The 16,131-nt window shown below is 34.3% G+C and overlaps 3 protein-coding genes and 2 long non-coding RNA genes across 10 annotated transcripts; 3 read left to right on the forward strand and 2 right to left on the reverse strand.

Moving 5' to 3' along the window:
- LOC109124755 (myb-related protein 1-like) lies at positions 5,500-7,744 on the reverse strand. 4 transcript variants are annotated; one of them, XM_010455748.2, is made up of 7 exons: positions 7,624-7,744; positions 7,322-7,537; positions 7,157-7,233; positions 6,911-6,968; positions 6,720-6,804; positions 6,571-6,640; positions 5,500-6,397 (listed from the first exon to the last, which is right to left on the reverse strand). In XM_010455748.2, exons 2-7 carry the CDS (start codon positions 7,527-7,529, stop codon positions 5,687-5,689), a joined length of 1,209 nt encoding a protein of 402 aa, XP_010454050.1. In that variant the 5' UTR covers positions 7,530-7,537; positions 7,624-7,744; the 3' UTR covers positions 5,500-5,686. The 4 variants fall into 4 exon arrangements, with proteins under 4 accessions (XP_010454050.1, XP_019090329.1, XP_010454048.1 ...); XM_019234784.1 differs by having other exon boundaries at positions 5,500-6,409; XM_010455746.2 differs by having other exon boundaries at positions 5,500-6,415.
- On the forward strand, positions 6,283-7,376 carry LOC104735879. Of its 2 annotated transcripts, none has more exons than XR_002034839.1 (3): positions 6,283-6,370; positions 7,080-7,184; positions 7,284-7,376. It is a non-coding gene; the product is annotated as an uncharacterized LOC104735879 (long non-coding RNA). The 2 variants fall into 2 exon arrangements; XR_759505.2 differs by lacking the exon at positions 6,283-6,370 and adding an exon at positions 6,749-6,835.
- Positions 7,432-10,247, forward strand: LOC104735878. Its single transcript, XR_759504.2, has 4 exons — positions 7,432-7,520; positions 7,639-7,837; positions 8,096-8,167; positions 9,731-10,247. It is a non-coding gene; the product is annotated as an uncharacterized LOC104735878 (long non-coding RNA).
- LOC104735882 lies at positions 10,586-12,173 on the forward strand. The gene is made up of 6 exons (XM_010455749.2): positions 10,586-10,778; positions 10,902-10,952; positions 11,052-11,103; positions 11,496-11,554; positions 11,693-11,738; positions 11,887-12,173. The coding sequence occupies exons 1-6, from the start codon at positions 10,710-10,712 to the stop codon at positions 12,009-12,011; spliced, it is 402 nt and encodes a 133-aa protein (XP_010454051.1). The 5' UTR covers positions 10,586-10,709; the 3' UTR covers positions 12,012-12,173.
- LOC104735883 lies at positions 12,796-15,022 on the reverse strand. Of its 2 annotated transcripts, none has more exons than XM_010455752.2 (3): positions 14,842-15,022; positions 13,899-14,260; positions 12,796-13,816 (listed from the first exon to the last, which is right to left on the reverse strand). In XM_010455752.2, exons 2-3 carry the CDS (start codon positions 14,094-14,096, stop codon positions 13,055-13,057), a joined length of 960 nt encoding a protein of 319 aa, XP_010454054.1. In that variant the 5' UTR covers positions 14,097-14,260; positions 14,842-15,022; the 3' UTR covers positions 12,796-13,054. The 2 variants fall into 2 exon arrangements, with proteins under 2 accessions (XP_010454054.1, XP_010454053.1); XM_010455751.2 differs by having other exon boundaries at positions 13,899-14,316; positions 14,842-15,021.

The raw sequence follows: 16,131 nt of genomic DNA on the forward strand, positions 1-16,131 counted from the left end.
TAAACAGGCCTTTTCCACATAGAATTGCATCTGCTGACAAGTTAGGTAATGTCTCAATGGTAGATGTTGAGTACTCTTGGCTCCCAAAAAAGTGTGATAAATGTGGTCACCTAGGACATAAAGAAACTAGATGCCTCCTTCTTCGCCAGTCCAATACTGTCTCCACTCCTTCAAAGGGTTCTCCCTCAGAGGTTGTTGCACCAGTTGAAGAGCAAACTGTTGTCTCCCCCCAGCCAACTCCACTCGCTCTTCTCAAAACGTTCTGATAGATATTGTCTCTTCTTTAAGTCACTCTCCTTCTATATCGGAGGATGGACCATTGACACCAACTACCGTTGTACATGGTTTATCTCCTTCTAATGCGTCTTTTAACGCCATCTCTTTTTCCGCTACATTGGCCTCTTCAAAGACTGCACCAACTAAGACTTTTTCAATGATTGGCTCCCCTCCGGCTATGGATACTATAGTTACTCTTACCCAACAAGGTTTATTGGTAACTGAAGTTGCGCAAGAGAATATTTTTGGGAGCAATACATTTGCTTCTTTAGATACATGTTTTGAGATGGGTGACTTCTCTCTAAGGACTCGAGGAGGGAGGTCAATCAAACCTACACAAAAAGTTCAAGAGAATGAATGGACTATGGTTGGAAGACATGGCAAACGTGGTCGTGGTGGCCGCGGGGGTCGTGGTTAAGCATCATAGTTCCTTGATTTCTCTTTCTGTAATCTAGAATACACTTGTGTGTTCTTATCCTTTTAACTACTTTCAAAAACTATATGACCTCAAAGTCAAATCCTTGTATTACCTTTTATGCATTTAATTTGAAAGCCTTTTAACAAAAAAAAAACAAATACTAGTTTACCTGCAGTATATTAACTGACAAAAATATTTGTGTTAATTTTGTACTTGTCAGATATATCCTATTCCTACCATTCATTAATATTTTTTTTTTTCATTTAATAAAGTCAAAAGATATGTTCAAAATACTAAACAAATGTCAACAACTTTTTGACTCAAAACAATTTTATTAGCATAAATGGAAAAACATTTAACAGTAAAATTAAACAGATTGGGAAATATGAGATTACCCAAGAGTAAGATTAACTATATTTTTTTTTTCTGGGCAAACAAGTAAGATTAACTATATAAGTGGAATTTCTCTAAAAGACTAGCATAATCTTATTCAGTTAAATTTATACAAAAAAAATTATTATCATCATGGGTATCACAAAAGCTTTGGTGATTTTTCAACTTGTCATATTAGCAGTTTCGATGTCCAACCATATTGTTATTGCCTCAGGTATATTTTAATCTTTTGTGTTTGTGATTTTGTGTTTGTGATTGTGATATTCTAATAATCATAACTTTTGGAGTCTATACAAAATTCTAAATAATGTATGGACATGTTATACGTAATTATATATACAAAGATACAATACACATACTTGCATATACATAAAAATTGTTATATTCTCTGTTCAATTTTTGAAAAATGGGCCCTAATTACATATAATTTTTTTTGAAAATTATTTATGAACCTTAAAATATATTTAATTTAGTATAGCCAGGTGCAAATGCACTTGTTGCACATGTCTATCACTGGCCATGCATATATATATTTTAATATATATTTTTGGTGGTTTTGTGTAGATGCACATATCAACAAACTTCCCGATAATTGCATTCATGTCTGTACTAAAGGACATGGGTATTGGTCACGAGTAATATATGGGTCACGAGAATGTTTCGCAGACCGTACTAAAAGGGGATACCACAACAGAGATTGTGTAAGCCAAGGTATCGTAGATCATTGTTGTTGTTTTTAGTCCCCTAATGCTAAGCAATTCAAACGTTGTATTTATACAATTATAGCATCAGACTTAAGAGTATCGTGTCAATTTACAATAATAAAAAAGTATTGTTTTTTTATATGCCTTCGCAATCAAACTTAAAAAAAAATAGTGGATATGAATCATATGATTAATTTTATAACAGTAAAAGTAACATTACCCCGAACAAAACACTGGACTACTTGATGGTCGTGCCTAAGTTAGCCACCGCCACAGAAGCAAGATTAGCTCCCAAAACATGAATTCAACCGCATTGAATCTCACTTCTTTATTTGCTTCTCTCTTACAAGCACGTTTCTGAGTTTGATCCAAAAAATGCATATGTGGTAAGATCTATTTGCATCACTAATTTTGATGTTAAGTGAACTGGAGAGTTTTAACTTTGATGGCTAATGAGAAAATTCTCCTTTGCAATTTGATCTACTTGGGGTAATTCTCCAAGTCTCTTCTTCTATTTGATCTCTGCTAAAAGTTAAAACATAATTTAGTTCAAAAAATTGGAATCGATTTAGCTCGTCTAAAGGCAAACCGGAAATTGCAGGAGTTGGGTTTTAATCATTCAGAAGCTTTTGTAAGGAAAACACTCTCAGAGGAAAAGAGGGTTGTCGTTTAGTTTGTTGAAGAGTTTTAAATATTCTGTTTTCCTACTTGTCCTGTTTCGAGTTTAAACAAGTACGTAAATTACATTATGGCCTTGTTCAGAAGTGAATCGCTGTCGCAGCCACCAGTGACCAAAACTATGCTTTTACTTTTCTTTCACTCCTTCTTCATCTTCTTTTCTTCTTCTTCATGCCGTTGCGACTGAAATCCAATCTGGAGTGGCCAGATGAAATAGTGACACCACATATACCTTTGTTTCGAAGGAGCTACTGTCGCTTGTTTGAACTATGTACAAAGATCTACGGAGAAGATGATCTGAGAAGATATTTTGCAACCTAAAAAACATTTGAGGTTTAATTGGGAATTTGCCAGTATTATGATTTTACCCTCTTATATATTAATAATTACAATATGTTGTTGTTACTAAAAGAGTCGATGGTTTGAGTGGTGCAGCCAACAAAAAATACGTCGATCGTCTATGTATTTTGAAATGCTGATCAAGCCAATAAATGAGTTTTAATTTACAAATTTTGTATTCTATTTTCAACATAGCTACCGCTGTATTATTTGTTTCTAGAGTGTTGTTCCAGTTCTATATTTTCTTATTTTGAGCAAGCAATCTTTATGGTGATTTGGATTTTTTTTTTTTGGCTCTGTTTTAACTCTTATTATTATTATTCCTTTTTATTTGTTTGTATTTGAAAAATTGGAAGAGCTATACTGTTTATGAAGACAAAGGGTCGAGAAGCGTCATATATTTTATTACATCGAACGGATCAAAAAGCGTTGGCCATTTTAATATGTATAAATAATGAGTGAGTGTATTCAACATCACATTTTAAGTGATTTGTGTAAAAGTTATAAATCCTATGTTATTCAATCATGGATTTTAAAAAGTCTCATGAAATCCACTGTTATTCAATTGATGATTTAAAAATCTACTTTGAAATCCACTGTTATTCAAAACAGTTTGTGGATTTGGATTTCAATAAGTTTTAGGGATTTTGGAGGACTTTGGATGATTTTGGAGGATTTGTTTAGTTAAAAATACAAATATACAAATCTTATGGTTTTAGGTGGGATTTGAAAGAATTTTACCATAAATCATATCAACTCCCCTAAAATCTATCAAAATTCCAAATTTTCTAAATCCCATAAAATCCTCCACAATCATTGTTTCAATACACTCCCCTGAGTTCTTCAGAATGGTTTTAAATCCCCTATATATTAATAGAGAAGGACTTTCACCAAAAAGCTGAGGTATCGCGCTTACAGAGCTCTTGTACATTTTTTAATTAATGTCGTTACTTCTTATTATTATTTACATAAATATGCAATTAGATATGAGGTAATGTTTTTTTATTAGTCTTTAAAAATGAAAGATTTAATACACTATTAAAATCCAAAATATATTTAATTATCACTTTCATAACTTATTTAATTATTAAAAGTAAATTACATTTCACAAAAAATTATAAACTATTTATTTAAGTTTTTGAAATGCTAAAGTTATTCTCCTATTTTGAAAAATTCTGATGACTATTCAACTATATTTATTAAATTAATTGAATAAATTATTAAAATAATCGTAAAAGTATATTACATACCACAAACAATTTAAACTTATTCACCTATTTAACTTTTTGAAACGCAAAGCTTATTCTCCCGTTAAAAAAAATCCAATAACTATTCAAGTATATTAAAAATTAATTACCACAATATAATCTTAAAAATAAATAACATTTCACAAACAATTTTAAATATGTTCACCAATTTAAATATATGTGACTCAACAATCTTAACATGATATTTTGAAAACCCTAGACAATCATTTTTCCCTATAAGTTTTCACCAGAACTACATTTTTTGATTATTTACCACTTTTTATATATTTTTCTCATTGCATTTTTAGACTTAGGATTAGTTTAAATTAAATCAATTAGTCTAAAAAATATTGCTTTATCTATTTAATGGCATAGTGATTATAGATAACAATGTGAAACATAAAATATGTAAATTTGATTTTAGAAACACAAAAAAAAACATCAAAACTTTCTCCACCACATTGAAATTCTTTTTCACGTTTAAATAGTTCACGGATGAAATGTATTTTTACACAAAATAAACGAAAACTTGAATAAACGAAAAATAAACTTTACTTACAGATTTTGTTTAGACAAACGAATCTTAAATTTCAAATAATAATATTATTCATAATATTTTATTTGAATCAGATTTATTTTGCACTATGTGCGGGTTGGTACCTAGTCTATCCTTATCAAGGCCAGCTAAATAGAGTTACTAAATGATATTTATAGTCATTTACAATTAATGTTTTTGAAATCATATAAATATTATATGTTACTAAATAAGTCAGTACGTATATTCAAACAACATAATATTCAAATGAAACAACAACAAAAAATGTAATATGATATTTAATATTTTAACTAAAATCACACGTAAAATCGCAAATAGATATAACAAAAAAATATTATCTTTTAAAGTATATATGTTGTATATCGCTGAGTAAAATAAATTTAATATTTATATAGATATATACTCAAAAATTGAAATGATTATATTCGAGCTCAACAATTTCTACTGATAGGAAATATTTTATTGTACAAATTCTAGTGTGTAAAAAAAATTAAGAGCCTACTAAAACTTCAGGGACGAAACGTGACATTGGAAACAAATGAGGTAAAAACTCGACCAAGATCTACCAGACCCGACCCGGTTTGAAAAAAGGCGTCGGACAATCCCACTATCTTCTCGCCTCGTTGTGCAGCCGTTCGTTCCTCACTTTCCGGTTTCTCTCCGATTTGCTACGATGCGTCCCAGACTCTCTACTCATGAGGTGTTCTGAAACGCATTATACGCAAAGGCATCGATGATCTCTCTATCTCTGCCTACACATGTGTAGTGTAGGCATGTTTCTTACTTTGTTGATGTCCGAATTTGATTGAAAGCACGGAGCTTTTACGTCCTTATGAAGTTTAGTAAATTTATCTGTATTACTGTATATGGTGGAGATGAGATCATAGCTAGGCAAATCAATAGTGTTGCACAAAGCTTCGACTAATAATTCAATCTTAGACGAATCTCTCAAGCTAACAAACAAAGCAAATCGAAGGTTCTCTTCTTTGAGGCTTTTTTTTTTTCACTTTCTTTGTGATCGATCATAAAAAGGTTGATGCTTGATGCAGTCTTTTATAGCCTTCTTAGTTTCTTCTCAGTTCCAACTAAAACCATTCAAATCAAACTGTTTCGTTGTTGTGCCATAGTTTTCGTCGTGTGTGTTAAGATCTAGCGTTGTTCTCGTGTGTGTTTCCATCTTGCAACCTTCACCATTCTCGTTGAATCTTTCTTGTGTATACTCACTGTTGTTGCTACTCCCTCCTCTGTGTTCATGTTGTAACCCCACTCCTATTGACAATCTTCCAGGGCTTCTTCTTGAAGACGAGATTCTTGCTTCTGCGTTGCTGTTAACCATTGTGGAAATATATGGTTGTGGCCTGTTATTATTCTCTCTGATGCTTTCTTCTTCTGCCCATGTGAGCTCCATTCTATGGAAGAATGGTTCTTCCATTACCTCTTTCTGCTCTGAAGTTGAGTCTCCGATGTATGTTCTTAGTCCCAATCTGTTGTTCTCAAGCATCTTTGGTGCTTTCTGGGTTCCTTCACTTGAGGTTAGGCAACTGTCAAGGGAGGAGTTAGGCGGATAATTAGTTGTTTGCATCTGTTGTTGATGGCGTAGCTTCTGCACTTCTTTCGGTTCTAGGAAACTAGAGTCTGGATATTCTGCTGACACTTTAGATACTAATTCTGAGAGTTGAGCTTTTGTTGCTTCGATCCCAGCTGCGCCTAGGTTCTGTCTTCCAAGAGTTTCTTGTGCTTTCTCCAGGATCGACTGCAGGTACTTTCCTTGAGCCTCTATCCTGAGCTGCAAATGTCGCTGTACCTGACTCAGTATAAAATATTTTTAATGAAATTGTAACTAAATGCTTTGTTCTCTCTGTTTCTATATGGTAGTTCTAGCTTCTATTGATGGCTGCTCTATTATACACTATACTTATGATTTTCATCGATTTATGTGTGTTTTTAACATTTTGATACCTCAAGCTGCTCGTGTAGCCTTCTCTGAACTTCTATTTGCATTTGAAGTGCATCACTTATAGGCAAGTTCCTGAGTGCACAAAAATATGTCATTTTTTTGAAAATGCAATACGTTAGAATATGTAAGCAAATAGCCATAGATTTCTTACATGCTCGGCTGTGGTCCAATGCTTAAACTCTCACTATGACTTTCCTCTGCTTCAGGGAGGTTTTCTTCTACCATGGTCATCACACCTAAACCAGGTTACTTTAGTAACACTTGTAGGTAATATTTTGGAGAAAGGAAAATGAGTCTTTAGATTGAATTCTTTGTATTCGAGTATTGAATAACTAAGCTTACTTGTCTTGTTTAAACTGCTGTTGGCTTGTCCATTAAGATTCTTGCTCAGCCTATATTTCTGGTAGTCAAATCAGGAAATCAATAACCTTTGTAAAAGCAAAAAACAAAAAAAAAATATTACAGATCTTTCACTTCTTGACATATCGTCATTTTTGTTTTTCTTTAACAGTTTTTCTACCAAGCAAATTCATCAACGTTGAGAGCTGATGAGTTTAGGCATGCATGTTTAAAGTGTTGATAGATTACCTGAAGATGACTCTTGAGATGGTATAAGGTAAGGCCTGGAATACCCATGACTTTCATGATTGTCTTAGGAGTAGCTTCTGCAGAAACAAAAGTAGACACATTAATACTGATCATGTCTAAAAGCCAGGTTGTCAAAATGGTTCATTTGTTAATAATATAACGTACTATCTCCTCCTCCAAGCTGGTTGACCGCTTCAACAAATCTCTCGTGAAGATCTGGAGTCCATTTTAGTCGTGGCTTTGCATCGGTTGAGAGGATGAGTCCAGAATCTCCTGTGCCATTTCCTCGGAGGAATGGATGCCTTTCAGAAGGAATGGGCATTCTCGATGAAGAGAGGATGCTCTTTCCTTGGTGCTGGTTGTGGTAATACATAAGTCTGTCTTCAAAATAAAATAAAAATGTAAATTTATTCAGCTAGCAATACGGCATTAATAATGAGTGTAAAGACCAAATGTTTTTCTTTTACCTGACACAATCTTAGTTTTTAAGTGCAGCCTGCTGCTCTCAGTTCAGAAATACACTATGGTCTGCAACTCCACCAACTTGGGAAGATGTCTTTGCTGCTTTCCTTATTTATGCTCTTTTTCAGGCCGGGTCTCTCAAGAGTTAAAAGTCTTTGCAACTTTGCTTTATATAGAAAGTTGAATGGGAAAAAGGCAAACTAGAGGATGATAACTAAGGTATGGAATATGAATAACTGGTCCAATCGTTGCTTTGTTATTTGTGTTCTTATCGTTTATACTGTAGGTTGTGTGCTTAGATTTTTTTTTTCATGTTTTGATTCCTCTGGACTACAACTTTTCAGTGCAATTCAAGCCTTGCATTAGATACCAGAATTGATCCAAAATTAATGCATCATATGCGCATTCTTTCACCATTCTGGTATATGAAAGTATCTTGTTCTCCAAATCTTTTTGACAACTTTTCTACTTGGGCAGGGGAATTCATTCTTTTTCCTTATTCCTCAAATTTTTTCAAAGTCCACAGCTCTAACCTCTCTATCTCTTGAGGTATATTCTCAATGCTTTCCACTTGTCTGTATTGTTTTTGTTCCTACTTGAAAGTCATTTTTTTCCAGTCTCTAGATACATCTTTAGTCTAAACATTTCTATTGAAACTTTAGGATAGATTTGATCAAAATCAACAATGGCTTATTTGGCCATGTTTCAACAGTTTATAGTGATTATATTTGTATGATTTTATGATGAAGAATACCCAAATATGTTTCATCATTGTTTTGTCTTGAAAGATAATTGAGAAAGCGAATGTAGAATATTTCATGCTGTCTCCTTCAACAAGTGTAGTACCTATTCTCTCTAAACAGTACAATATTAGTGGGGGACCCATAGCTCTCATTCTTTGATTGGCACAACTTATTTGGCCCATCTATGCATGTGTTATCTATGTATGCATATATGTATGTATTTATGTGTGTGTGTAACGTTTCCTGTCTGTTCCAAATGCAATTTAACATGTCTTCGGTGCAATATTTGTATGTTTATGTGTGCATATGTATAAGTTCGTGAAGCATATATGCATCTAATGTTTGGCTGCTTTCTTTCTTACAGTGTACTTCCCTGAATCTCTGTAGTGATGACTACGTCTCTAAATTCCATCATCGATCATATTGTGGTGTTGGATCTGAATTTGATTTTGACTTCACAAATAGATTTCTCCTGCCTGATTAAGTATAAAGATACTTTTCTATATGATATACAGCTATATAGAATAAGTTCATAGATAAAAGATATATAAATATAGAATTCTGTGATTGCCAAATGCTGAAGTGATGGCTTCTCTATGTGCAAATGAGAATATATCCACTATCTAGTATAGCGTCTCACATATCTTAATGAGTTTGATAGATGCCTTACAAAAAATAAATAGAAAAACTAGGTGAGAAATATGGTCTCTTGTTTTAAAGGAAAATGTCAAAAAAAAAAACACAAATCTTATGTTCCTTGAATGATATCTTTGCATTTTTTTCAATCTTTTTTTTGGTGAAATCTCATGGTTCTGATTTCTCATCAACACTTTATTCTGTTTGGTGAAGAACCTTTTCATAACCTTCAGTTAAAAGTATTTGAGCATATTGCCAAAATAGTTGATTGGCATGTGGGTGGGAATATGCTTCCACAAAGAGAGGCTTCACATTGTGTGCTCAAAAGTCTATTTTGATGAAGATTAGAATACCATTAAAAGCAAATTAAACCATGTAAAATATGTGTTGGAACTCTTTTGATTAATTTCACTTTCACCATATATTTATAAATATAATTCTCTGTTTTGTATCAAATGTAGTTTCAGAAAAGATCAAATTTTGAGTATGCTTTGTGTTTTTGCAGAAGTAGAGCTGAAATCATTTTACTACATGTTATCGCCTGTTTTATAATAGTTAAATTGTAATCACTCTTTCCTTTACTTTGCTGATTGATCGTTGAAAGGTCACTCTTTTAAGTAAAAAATAAACAAAAGAGTGATATAGAGTAAATGTTCTTCCTTGTACGTTCATTTCCCTTTGACAGATTCTTTGTTCTTATTTAATAACTTTTTTACTGTTTGATCTTCCGTAGGGAGCATAATTCAACACATGGGCTGCATCGTGGGGTTGTGATTCGCTTAATCGAACAAGAGAGTTGGATTGGATTACATAAAACAAGAAGAAGCAGGAAATGACCGCGGAGGAATTATATTCTTTTGCAGAGAGTAAAAAAGTGGGTTTATGAGAGATTCCAGAGAATGAGAATATGAGAATCCAAAACTAAAGAAAAGCTTGGTGAGTCGCATTCTCAACACTCAAGCATCTTTATTGTTCATCTCAACCCAAAGACTATTTCGGGTCTATTTCTTTCCGGTTTTGTTAGTCTCGTTTTTTTATTATATGTGGGATATTTTAGTGAATTGTGATTCTTATAAGCAAAGCACAACAAAAGAAAGATTGTGTGTTTCACCACAAGACAGGTGATGTCTGCATCCAACCGAAAGCAAATGCAGCAGTTTTGTGAATTTTGATTTTAATATTAGTATTGAAACAATTGTATATAAAACAAAATGCGACTGGCTGGCTTAATTCAACATCTCGTATCCATTCTTATAAAAGAATGATTGTCTAGTTGCAAGTTGGTAGTATACATTCTTGTTTTCCTTCTTTTTTTTCAGTTTATACATCCTTTTGTTCGTATACTTTCTGTTATATTCGTTGATTTATATACATTTTATTTCATCAAAAAGTTGTTTATGAAAACCCTTTGGGAACATGGAGAAGTAAGATTCCTCATCATAAAAAAAACTTGGATAAGCAAAATTGCAAAAAAAAAAACAAACCACCTTAATTTAAACCGGTTCTGACCAGATTCTTATTTATTGTCTTCACAGTTTCCCGGTTTGGATCGACTCGGTTTGTTTAAAGATGACGTGTCGACGGATTAGTCTTTCTTGTCGAATTCACAGAGAGAGGGGGCGAAGCAAAATAGTAAAACAATGGTATAAACCCTACGGACCCCCAAAAAAAAAAAACAAAAAGTTCTGATTTAGGTTTCTTGAGCAAGGAAAATGACGGATTCTGGACATGAGATCGAAATCAGATGCCATCATTGCGCTGGCCCTCTTACGAAAAATCTGGTATTTTTTTTTTTCCAAATCTTTGTATATACAGATTGCTGAAAATTTTGGCTTTTCTTTGTTTTTTTGTAGAGCAAGATTTGTTCTTTATTTTTTAATAAATTGGAAGTTGACTGATTTCAGGAAACCAGTGATTGGACTGTGGCTCCGTTCATCAGGGATAGCTTTTCTATGGTAAAATAATTTTTTGGGTTTTTTTTTAGGAAGACAAATTCGAATCTTTTAGTCTAAACTGTAGCTTTTAAAGCTCTAATTTTTATGTTTTTTTTTTAGATTGGATCAGCTGTTGGTGGTACTGCAAGTGCATTCATTGGGTTTAACCATGGTATCTCTGACTTTAATCTCTCATTGATTTGTTATCTTCTTGTGATTATTGCTTTCATTTCTCTGAGTTTTGTTCTTCTCTTGTTGATTGTGTCTGCCTGTGTAACCAACCAACTTCCACCTTCTAATATGCGCTAGTTATGAGATTCTTGTATGACTTGAAGAAACAAAGAGTTTTGGAGTGTCTTAGAATGTCTCAGAAGCTACGAGTAATCATAGTTTATCTAGTCTGTCCCTGAGTGCATTTGAATCCACTGCTATAACAATCGACATTCTTTTATCAGTATTTTGTTATCTAGCTATGTTTTAGTTATAGTGGTTGCAGTTTAAAGCTTGCTCGAAAGAGTGTGAATCTATATGTACTTACTTTAATGCTCTTGTTAATGGAAACAGCAATGCCAATTGTACGCAAGTGGATAAAAGGACCCATGTGGTTACATTTTCTTGTTGGGGTAAGTTATCAACAAAGATGCAGAATTTCATATTTGTGTTTCATATTCCAAAACTTGTTAAATACATAAACCGTCCGCGAAAAAGACCAGTAAAATTGTTTAGTCAATTGATGTTTCTTCGTTTTGGTATCGATGTAGGCACCGCCTGTTATAGTTCTTTCATCAGCCTGTGCTGGACTAGCAGGTTTGAGATCTTCTTCTCCTCCTCCTCCTTCACTGCTTTTTAAGATCGTGGAACTTAAGTTCCTTTTGATCATACAGGAAGAATGAAACCAGTATGAAACCAATAAGCCTTAAATTCTGCATCTTTCTTTGTGTTTGAATGTTTGCAGGTGGCACTGTCCCGGCACTGGCACAGCTCGCTTCATCTTCATATCGAGCAGCAGTCCATTCGTCTCAGCCACCAAAGACACAAGAGAAGAACAAAATTCACAAGTCTACAACTTCTCCTCTGTAAAACACACAGCACATCACTGTCTCTTGTTCATTTTTTCTCCATTTTGTATGTCAATCTTTTGTTTGAGAGAGAGCTTCTTGGTGTAAATACTTCTGTTTTATACAAAACCCTCTTTTTGCTTAAGAAAGATTGAGCCATCAAGATAGTCATGGTTTTGGTATCCTTTCTGGTCAATCTCATAAACACACACATAGACAGGGATAATTTTTGTTGTTTGAGGACCTGTGGGGTTTCTTAATGATTTTTGAAACAGTTTTGGATCTGTTTTGTTAATATGTTTTTACACGAGGGTAGTCCTGGAATTTAGTGGATTAGGGTTAGGGTTTTGGACCAAAGATATTATAAAACTCAAGCAACTTCGATTCTATGAACTTAAAAACTACTTGATCTTATCTGAGCTGAGAAAAAGGGTTTATCGTTAGGGTTCTTGATTTTTTCCGGCCAACGAGTAACCCCATTGTCCTTCCTTTCTCGAGGAGGGTATGGTCCGGCTGCTCCGGTTACGAAAGAGTTTCGATTGAGCCTAAATCGTTAATCTCCCCCTTTGTTTTCTGCGATGAAGACTGCTTGCTGCCTGAGCGCTCGATTTACTCGCCGCTGTGATGGCTATTGCGAGCTTTAACACCCCCCCAACAACAATACATATTTGTTTTCGAAATTGTTTTTGATTTGTTTTCAAAGGTTTCTTCTTTTTCTGGGTTTTTGTTTTTGTCATCGACGATACGAATTTGTTGATTCAAGGTTTTGTTTTTCGGTCCATGGTTTTGTTTTTACTAAGCTGAAGAAAATATCAAATATGTTTATAGCCTGAACTGCAATACAGAGTAGGATTTAAATTGGTCTACAAAATTAATACAAAAACTGCCTATTGCTTCTGTTTATTATAGTGTTCGAAACATTCTTGATAGAGAGAAGATGTTTAAAGATTTTGCCTTTTTGTTTTTGGGTTATAATGGCTTACTGAATGGTTAAAATAACGATTAGATGCAAGTAAGGGTTATAGAAGAAAGAACCTAATAGAATCGGGCAATGTTGGTTGGAGTCTAGGAAGAAGATAAGAAGCTTATATTCAAACAGCAGCGTAGTTTTCCCCATTTCTGGCTTCTTCTCGTAATGTGTCTTCTTTGATTGTTGCTATTGCTAGTGTTACTTGCTGTCTCTGGCCTTACAGCTGCTGTGTGGCTTCTTCTGAGAGATCTCAGAGCCATTTGCAATGTTTCAGAGGCTATCAGTGGCTGCTCCATTGTTTCAATGGTGTTTGAGCAAACAGGACATAGTGGGTCTCGGGTTTGAGTTGTTGGAGTCACTTTGTCTAGGCATTCGATATGGTAGACGTGGTGGCAGGGGAAAACACCAGCGGCTGGCATATCTCTGGATCTCAGTATCTTGTTTGAGCACCATGGAGATTTCTGTGATAAAAGCCTCTTGCAAACCCTGCATCTCTGGTGTGTTGGGGATTCTGGTTCGAAATTTGGGTTTTCGACTTCTGTTTCATTGGATCTTTCTACATCCAGCAACATTGAGTTTGGTGATGCTTCATTTGCTGGTGAGCCTTGATGGTCTCTCGTGGACATCATAAGACTCAGACTGGAGTCGGGATTTGTGGATGAGTCTTGTTGTGTATTATCAGGTTCAGGATTCTCAAAATCTGAAACCGGGTTGCAGAAGACTTGAGAGTAAGAGCAGTGAGTAAGATTGTAGGGCTGCTTGTTTGGGGTTTCCCATGGGGCAGATGACTCTGGGAGAGACAGCAAAGACCTAAAACTCGTTGAGATGGCTGTACTGTCTCTATCAGAACCATTCTCCTGAGACAGTGACATCACAAGGTTCAACCGAAAGATGAAATCATGAATAAATATAGTGGAAATGTAAAGAAGACTAACTTACCTCATTCAAGCATTGAGGATTTGAGCTAGCTGGTCTTGCCGGTACACCATTATTAACAATGCAGTGTTTCTGTTCATTCCCTCCAGAAGCAGACGATGTTGAATCCCATCTTGGCGATTGCTGAAATCTGAATTCCAAACTTTTCCTTTGTCTACTGCTCGAGGACAATGCAAAACCGTCGTGACCCTCATCGCCCATGTCCTGTTTCAAACCATCTCTAGTATATCCAGCAGGTGAGAAGCTGAAATTTGTCCGCCATTGCAGGGCATCATCTTCCCTTCCTCTTCGGGGTGGTGATGATTTTGTTGTAGTAACAAGTGGCCTTGAGGCCACAATACAACAGAGTGCACCCGTTTTGAGCTCTGTTTGATTTTCACAGCTGTCAAGTCCAAACGATACTGCCAAAAGGAAGAGAATTCTACACAAACAAGGATATCAGCTAAAACCAAAACCCTTTTGTAACTTTGTAAACACTGTGGAAAGCCGCCGAGTCACTGATTGTAATCTTAATTATATATGAATGAAATTGTTGATTATGAAGCTAAATCCCAGAATTTAGTGATTACTAAAGAATTAAGAAAACACTTGGAGCTGTACAAGAATCTGTAGCTAAGCTCTATCAAAACACCAAGTTTATAGTAAAAGAATGTAGTCACAACCGAGTTTAAGACAAAACACTAACTAAATTCATAACAGCTGTTTTTGAGCTCAAATGTAAAAACGGGAAAACAGCTGGAATTGAGATAGCAGAAAAAAAAACTTAAGCCAGCCATCATCACAACTCACAAGTGAAACAAGATTAAGCATCACTCTTTAAGGTACCAAAATAAACAAAACCCTTTGCGAGGAAGATGATCAAGAGTGTCGGTGAAAGCAGAGGATTTATACAGAAAAGGATAAAAAATTTGGAAAAAAAAGAAGAAAATGGAATACAAACACACACCTTCAAATTGGAAAGTGACAATCTGGGTATGAGATATAAACGGCGAGAGCTGGCTCAGAGGAGAGTAGTAATCAAAGAGCGCACTTCTTCTTCTTCTTTATTTTTACTTTTTTTTCTCTGTCTCTTTTTGTTTTTTGAAAGACGACGACGACGACGACGACGGCTATATGATGACTTATGTAATGAGAGAGATTGGCCAATTATTAACCCATTATTATTAAATCTATCTAATCCTTTCTTTTCCTTTGTTTATCATTTCAACTTTTTTTTCCTTAATTTAAAATTTTATTGTATTTTATTTCCTAGAAACATATTCTATAGTGCTTCTGGTTAATCCACTTTCAAATTATTTTTGTCGTTTTTTCGTAGTACCACTTCTAAAAATGGGAATCATCATCACTAATGGTTTGGTCAATATGGTTATGATGTGATTTGTGGTTTACCTATTTGCTTTCATTATGATGATATACACACATAAAAAACTATGTTCATTAGGATATAGATTAGATAGTGCTTACTCTTAATATTTGATCTTAAATCAAAATCTACTTTCAGGCCTCCTCCTAGATGCAGTAGTTTGCTAATCTCCTCCTCACAGCAATTAACGCCTCTGATTAATAATTAATCAATCAATCATTCGTTAAAACTCTTACTTTATAACTTTTTCTTTCTTTTTTTTCACTTGCTTTGGAAAACAATTTGTCTTTTTCTTGCTGAAGATTAAATTTAACGTTAAAAAACAAAAAAAAAAATTAGTGGCTCTTCACCAAAAAAAGAAAAAAAAATTAGTGGCACGTAAGATTCAATGTCTGTGTATATAAAGGCAACGAAATGAACTAAAAGAAGCCCATAGACTTGACATTAGTGTTAATTAAGGCCTTCATTTGTCAAACTCATGGGCCATTTGCATAGCTGTTTTATTGTCTTACATGCTCGATCTTAGATAAAAGGTGAAAGCCTATGCGACAAAATCAAATGTTAATATCGTTTGTACATATGTATATGGTTGTTTTTTGATATTATAACTTTACAAAAATATGTAGTATGAAATCGTATTTTACAGTTAGTTATGAAAACAAATCCGCTGTTAAAAAAAACAACTTCGTGAGAAGAAAGAGACAACAAAGGAAACGAGGCGATAGTAATCATCTAGAAACCCGTAAAAAAGGGCAAGAGAACAACGCAGGGGGGTTACCGGGTTAGCTTTGCTGCAAGTATCGATCTAAATAAAATGCTTCGCTTTTAGTGGAAAGTTTTGTTTTTATGCGCATTATAATAATATCCTCATCA

This window comes from Camelina sativa, chromosome 13, assembly GCF_000633955.1.
Source record: "Camelina sativa cultivar DH55 chromosome 13, Cs, whole genome shotgun sequence".
In the NCBI taxonomy this organism is placed as follows: domain Eukaryota; kingdom Viridiplantae; phylum Streptophyta; class Magnoliopsida; order Brassicales; family Brassicaceae; genus Camelina; species Camelina sativa.